We start from the raw sequence: 7,723 nt of genomic DNA, 5'->3' as shown, positions 1-7,723 counted from the left end.
AATGGGTCTCTGGAGCTGTCGTCCCAGCTGCCCGCCGGGCCGCCAGGACTGCTGCTGTCCGCGGTGAATCCGTGGGACGTGCTGCTGTGCGTGTCCGGGACGGTGATCGCCGGTGAGAACGCTCTGGTGGTGGCGCTCATCGCGTCCACCCCGGCGCTGCGCACGCCGATGTTTGTGCTCGTGGGGAGTCTGGCCACCGCCGACCTCCTGGCGGGCTGCAGCCTCATCCTTCACTTCGTGTTCCAGTACGTGGTGCCCTCCGAGACTGTGAGTCTGCTCACGGTGGGCTTCCTCGTGGCCTCCTTCGCCGCCTCGGTCAGCAGCCTGCTAGCCATCACGGTGGACCGTTACCTGTCCCTCTACAACGCGCTCACCTATTACTCGCGCCGGACCCTGTTGGGCGTGCACCTCCTGCTGGCCGCCACCTGGACGGTGTCCCTGGGCCTGGGGTTGCTGCCGGTGCTCGGCTGGAACTGCCTGGGCGCGCCCGCCTCCTGCAGCGTGGTGCGCCCGCTCACGCGCAGCCACGTGGCGCTGCTCTCCGCGGCCTTCTTCGTGGTCTTCGGCGTCATGCTGCACCTGTACGTCCGCATCTGCCAGGTGGTGTGGCGCCACGCGCACCAGATCGCGCTGCAGCAGCACTGCCTGGCGCCGCCCCACCTCGCCGCCACTAGAAAAGGCGTGGGAACTCTGGCGGTGGTGCTGGGCACTTTCGGGGTCAGCTGGCTGCCCTTTGCCATCTACTGCGTGGTAGGTAGCCAGGAGGACCCAGCCATCTACACCTATGCCACTCTGCTGCCTGCTACCTACAACTCCATGATCAACCCCATCATCTATGCCTTCCGCAATCAGGAGATCCAGCGCGCCTTGTGGCTCCTGTTCTGTGGCTGTTTCCAGTCCAAAGTGCCCTTCCGCTCCAGGTCCCCCAGTGAGGTCTGAAGGGCTCCTTCTGTGTCCTCTCACCAACACCACATCTCCAACAAGCCAGCCTTTGGTGAGCTTCTCGGTGCCTGCTGATGAACTCAGGTCCCAGTGGTGTGAATCTGAAGCATGGTGGGGTGGGGGGAGAGGGGGTTGAAGAAGAAGGACTAAATATAAACACAACAAACGCACAAGGACCAAGAGGCCTGTTGGCATTTTACATATACAGTGTATACATGTGTACATATATATACAAATATTTGTATCTTCTGGGGATGTTCAGGATGTGGAGCTTCCTGTTCTGTGAAAAACTAACAAAAAAAAAGATGTGGTTGTATATTCAAATCATACATCACATTTGTGAAGACATTCCAATACTGCTTAATAATAGCACTTTATTTTTAGCTGCTGAACTGCCAAAACAGTGTTGCCATTTTCAAGGGCAGGGTAAAGGAGTAAAAGGTGTATTTTTTGTTGTTTGTGATAGAATATTTTGCTGTAATGCATCAAGTTGAAACATATTTTGTACACAAATAAATACATTATAAAAAATAAAGTTTTTGGTATGTGATTGATGATAGAATTACTACGTAAGAGCTGAGTTGTGAGTGCATTTTACTTCGAAAGTCGATTACATATCATCTTCCGATTGGGAAATCTCTTAAAAATATACATTTACATATTATTCATAAATTTTTCCTGAAATACTAAATCTGGATCATGGGTCAGAGATAGGAAAGAAATGATCTATTCTGATAAAGGTATTCACAGAACTTTACTAAAGGGTAGACATTATTGACACAGTTAATCCACTCCCTTGGTTACTGGGTTTGGAAGGCAAGTTTCAGAGGATGAAACTATTTCTTCATATTATCAAATGTGCACCATGAACCCAGAAGCCCACAACTTTTGGTTGTAGTCTTTTATGTATGGTAAAATGCTTAAATGTTGACTACTTACATGGACATAATATATTGTTACTCATCAGTCCTTAGAGTAAAATGAGCAGATGTATAAAATGAACAAATTCCTCTAAGACAAGACCTCAAGATATATGCCTCATACTTCCATGAGGTTAATGCTATGTATCCAGCATCCCTTCTTGAGATATTTGTCTGCTACATATAGGCATTATGATCTTCAAGAGCAAAGCACTTCTATTCTACCAACAAGAGCCAGCCTTGATCTTCCCACACACCTTACAGGAAGGACATGATCTGAGCCCCTATGAAGAAATATGCTTGTAGTACATATTCTTGGGCCTTCAGAAAATATATATAAGCAGCTCCATGTGTAGATTTCACATTAACTAAGTGTTAACTGTATGTTAGACACAACCCTAGAGCTGGACATATGGAAATAAAGTAAACAGGAAAGTCTCTGTCCTCATGGTTTTTACATTCTAGTAGAGTGGCAGGCCCACAAGCAAATATATATATATATATATATATACATATATTACTCACATAAATATATATGTACACATATCTATATACACATATACATATACAAAATGTGTATATATGTAATATTGTGTTAGAAAAATAGCAAGAAGGAAAGCTAGGGAGGATGGGAGGTGGCAAAGAACAGAGGTGCCCCATTGGTAGGTGTACTGGAGAAGTCTCTCTGCAGAGCTCAAATTTAGGAAGTAAGCTCAGCAAAGAGGGTATAGGACATATTAGGGCCTGGGAGAACTTTCCAGGCAGAGGGAGCAGCAAGTCCAAAGTCTTCAGAGGGGAGCATGCCTCACAAGTCCAAGGACTTTCTCTTGAGCAAAAATGGTGACTGCAGTGACTTGTCATGAACTGGGGCTAGGGGCAGTTTATATTAGGAAGTGTGATGATTAACTTTCTGGTCAAACTTGATCCTGGCCTAGGGTATTCAGATACTTGGTCAAATAATCTAAATGCTTCCTGAAGGTAATTTGGATGAGATTAACATTTAAATGAGCAGAATTTAAGTAGATTGACCCTCATAATGTAGATGTGTCCCATGCACTTATTTCCAGCTTTAATAGAACAGAAACATTGCATCTGCAGCTCTAGCTCATTTTGGTTCTACAGCTGATGCTGTGGAACTAAAAACACGACATTGACTCCGTTAGGTCTCCAGCCTGCTGGCCTATCTCACAGATCCTGGATTTTCTGGCCTCTGGAATTAGACAAGCCACTTTTCCATAAGAAATTTCTGTACACACACACACACACACACACACACACACACACACACACAGAATCTGTAGTTAGTTTTCCTCTCATAAATGGAAAGCTCACATGGGCACTTCACTTGTGTATTTACTTCATAAACACTGCTATGTAGTTTGCCATTGCTTTAAGCACTTAACAAATTCAAACTCATTTAATCACCACAACAATCCGTGAATGAGGAGAGTTTAATAATTATAAAAGTGTGAGCTTTATTAATGGAATCTGAAAGGAGATAGTAAAACCCCTTCCCCTGGTCTACGGTTACACCAGAAGCAGAAGGTCCTGGAACCAGGGGAGAAGGCTGCAAGTACTGGCTGTCCAGCAGGAGTTGGGGATCTTGGGAGAGAAAAGCAGCATTGCCAAAAGTGGCCTGATACGGAGAGAGCTGGAAGAATAAACTACTGGACTAGCACTTCCTACTTCTAGCCTACCTCCTGATGGTGACTTTCATTAATTAAATTCAACCAGAAGCAAGAGCGCAAGTAAACTCTTTGTAAATTATATTTTATTATACTTAAGTGGTTGTACAAAGGAGTTACCATAAAATAAGTAAGTTTATTAGTACAATGGATCTTGATCCATGCCACCCTGTTCATCATTGAGCAAGACAACTCTTAAATATTTGTGTGTGTGTGTGTGTGTGTGTGTGTGTGTGTGTATTATTGAAGAGGTGATATACGGCAGGGTTACAGTTACACAAGCCAGATAATCAATCAGCACATTTCCTTTTTGACAGTGTCACCCCTTCCCTGTCTGTCTCCCAGTTTTTCCCTCTCATCCCCACTCACAAGTTGTATAGTACATTTTCAACATAGTGACTAGTGAGTACCACTGTTGTATTTGTTCACTCCCTGTCCCATCCTTTCCATGCCCTCTTTTACCCTCCTCCAAACAGATAAACTTATAAACTAGACAAAAGGTACAAAAAACAAAAACCGAAACAAAGAAAAAACCTTGTTTCCATTTCTTAGAGTGCATTTCGACAAATAGTATTTTATATGATCATATGCACATTGCTATTGAGCTTGTGTGACCCTCTCCTAAGAATATTCTCCTTTGGTCTCACTGTGCGAACAGCAAGGCAACTAACTCTAGATGAAGAGCATGCACATCACTTTCCCTGAGCACCAAACAGATGTAAAATGGTAAAAAGCAGATCTACTAACCCAAACAGAGAACATTTGGCATGGATGCTATGACTGATGTTATAGAAGAGAAAACAGAGGCACAGAGAGATTAGCTTTATGTATCGGGAGTTCAGGAGAAAGGAACCTAAACTAACAGATAAACGTGGGATTTACTAACATAGAGATGGCATTCAAAACAATGTAGGTGGGGGTCATCTTAGGAGTACCTGCGGACACAGAAGAAGGTCAAGGATTAATTTTACTGTTCAGAACTCAAAAAGACAAGGAGAAAGAAAAATGGTTGGAGAAAAGGGGAAAAAAAAAGAAAAAAGGGAGGAAACCAAAAGAGCACAGTGACCCAAAGGAAAGAAGAAACAAATGTTTGGAGAAGAAGTGGTTATCTGGTCCCATATTGTGGGGAAAATAAGTAAAATGAGGACTTAAAAATAGAGATTTCATAATGTCAATGTCACTGGCAAGAACAAGAGATGTTCCAGAAAAGGGAGAGGGAAAATGCACCTGACTGTAGAAGGTACAAGAGAAAATGCTTGAGCAACCTCGTCCCCAGCAGTTCCCAGCAGAAATGTGACCTTTTCAACATTGTAAAATCCAGTACACTTTACAGATGTAGAGTTTTACAGTGTCTATAAATTCAGAGCTGGGAATATCATCAAGTGAAAAGTTTCTAGCCGGACGTTGGTGGCTCACACCTATAATCCTAGCTACTCAGGAGGCTGAGATCTGAGGATCGTGGTTCAAAGCCAGCCGGAGTAGGAAAGTCCAAGATACTCTTATCTGTAATAAACCACCCTGAAAACTGGAAGTGGCGCTGTGGCTCAAGTGGTAGAGTGTTCGCCTTGAGCTGAAGAGCTGAGAGATAGCGCCCACACCCTGAGTTCAAACCTCACGACCCACCAGATACCCCCCCCGCAAAAAAACCTTTCTAGACAACTAACCTTTCTAGAAAACTAACTCTTCAGCACCATTAGAGGTTGTTTGAAGTCCTATTTGTATGTAGGATGCAACCAGGCATACAGAAGCTCAGGCCATCAACTTTCTGAATACAATGGGGAAAACTATTTCAGAGGTGAACAAAAGTCAATATGATACACTTTGTAATTATAAAGAAAAATTTACTGGGCCAGTCAACTAAAACAAGAACTACCAATCAGCTTGTTCATAACTCTTAGTTACAATATTAGACAATGTGTGTAATGCTGATAGGCTTAATATTGACTAATCTGTGATGTGATCTTGAAATATTTCTATAGAGAAATGTCACATATTCATTTAAACATATATGAATTAAGAATCTCCTATTGTGAAAACCTATGTGAGTTGCTGGAAACATAGTCTTTGGGAAAGATAAACTTCATGCAGATATCTAACTACGCTACCTATTCTGTTGTCTAGTAAGCATCCTACATTTAACAAATTTTAAATTGAGTCACAGATTTTCACCTCTAACACTATTATTTATTCCTTATTTACTATTTAACAATGTCAATGTGATCTTTCCAGTTGTGTAAGCCAGAACGCTTTGAATCACACTTACCCTTTTTCTCTCATATGGTGTAAGGAAAGCCCATTGTCTTTATCTTCAAAAATATACCCAGACCCCAGCCACTTTTTCCCCTAGGTACCATCACTATCTTCACTCTGCTAGAACTACTGCAGTAGTACTGCAGTACCGATTCAGCTCACAAGTCTTCACTCTGTATACACAAGGCTTAGAGCTGGGCATGACCTACCGGAACTGCACTATAGGCCATAGGATAGTCCTTGATAAGAATTTCTTAACACAGAATCACTAAAGTCTTTTCTAGAGGACCTGGTACCTGGTCTAGAAGTGAGGAATATGGAGCAAGACATGAGGCCCTACTTGTCCTAGTGTATTAGATTCTTATTGTTGCTGTAACAAATTACAACAAACTTGGTAATGTGCTTAAAATAAATGTGTGCATTGCTTTTTCCCTTCCTCCCCCACCCACATATTGCATAGTTCATTTTCAACAAAGTATCTAGTGAGTACCACTGCTGCATTTGTCCACCCTTTATCTCACTATTTCTGTGTTCCCTGGTATCCTCCTCAAAACAGATAAACTTACATAAAAGATAAAAGATATGGAAATCAAAAACAGCAATAAAGGAGAAAACAAACAAACAAAACATAAAAGCAAAGTAACAAAAAACCTAGTTTCCATTTCTTGGATTACAATGATGATAAATCATTTTAAATGATCATATGTACATAACTACTGAGCATTTGTGATCTTCCCCTAAGAATATCCTCCTTTGGTCTATTGTGTGAATGTTTATGGTCCTGTGTAATTTATCATGTCCAAGTGTCAATTTTTTTAACTATTCAGTGTGCTTACTTGTAGATTTATAGACACATTATAGCACAAATGAGGGAAACCATGCAACCCATGTTTCTTTAGTTCTGACTTCTTCACTTAATATAATTTTTCATGTCTTTTCATTTCCTTACAAATGTTGCAATATCATTCTTTCAAATGGAAGCATAGAAATTCCATTGTGTATATATGTCACATTTTATCCATTCATACATGAGAGGCATCTGGGTTTATTACATATCTTGGCTATGGTAGACAATGCTTCAATGAACTATGGAATAATGAAAGACCCCAAATAGCAAAAACAATCCTTAGCAGGAAGAACAATATTGGAAGAATATCAATACCAAACTTCCAACTCTATTACAAAGATATAGTAATAAAACAGCTTGGTACTGGCACAAGAGTAGACCTAAGGACTAATGGAATATAATAGAAGACCCATAAATGCACCTGCAGGCCTATAACCACATAATATTTGATAAGGGTGCCAAAAACATAGGATGGAAGAAAGACAGATTCTTCAATAAATGGTGCTGGCAGAATTGTCTATATACATACAGAAAACTGAAGCGAGAACCTTATGTATCACCCTGCACCAGAATCAATTCCAAATGGATCAAAGACCTCAATGTAAAGCCAGATACCATGAAAATATGACAGGAAGGGGTAGGGGAAACCTTGGGGCTCCCAGGCACAGGTGGAAACTTCCTAAGTAAAGATCCAAAATTATAACAAATCAAAGAAAGACTGGATAAATGTAATTGCACAAAATTGACTCCTTTTTTTGAGACAGAGTATCTCTACATAGCTGAGGCTGACCTGGGACTTACTATATAGCCCAGGCTGGCCTAGAAGATGTGATCCTTCTGCCTGAGCCTCCCAAGCGTGGTCATTACAGGCATGTATAACCACATCTTGGCTTTGCTTTATCTTTTAAAGGCAACCAAGGACTAAATACATTGTAAGAATAAGGAAACAGTACAGATCATTGGAAAGTCTGAAGCTAAGAGAGAGGAAAAGATAGATGAGGCTTTCCAGGAGGAGGTTGGGCTCCAGGATACCGTGTCAGGAGTAGGTGGGGACACAGCTCCTCTGCTCTGACAGGAGG

General features: G+C 41.8%; 1 protein-coding gene across 1 annotated transcript in view; it reads left to right on the top strand.

Annotated features, from left to right (window-relative positions):
• Gpr6 (G protein-coupled receptor 6) overlaps nt 1-1,466 on the top strand; it is a 13,559-nt gene extending 12,093 nt beyond the window's left edge. Inside the window, exon 3 of the mRNA XM_013022365.1 lies at nt 1-1,466. Coding sequence (XP_012877819.1) covers nt 1-939 — 939 coding nt within the window. The 3' untranslated portion in view covers nt 940-1,466.
• Nucleotides 1,467-7,723: the final 6,257 nt, after the last annotated feature.

This window comes from Dipodomys ordii, unplaced genomic scaffold (genome assembly GCF_000151885.1).
Source record: "Dipodomys ordii isolate 6190 unplaced genomic scaffold, Dord_2.0 Scaffold62, whole genome shotgun sequence".
Lineage (NCBI taxonomy): Eukaryota > Metazoa > Chordata > Mammalia > Rodentia > Heteromyidae > Dipodomys > Dipodomys ordii.
This window is presented reverse-complemented; position numbering and strand designations above follow the sequence as displayed.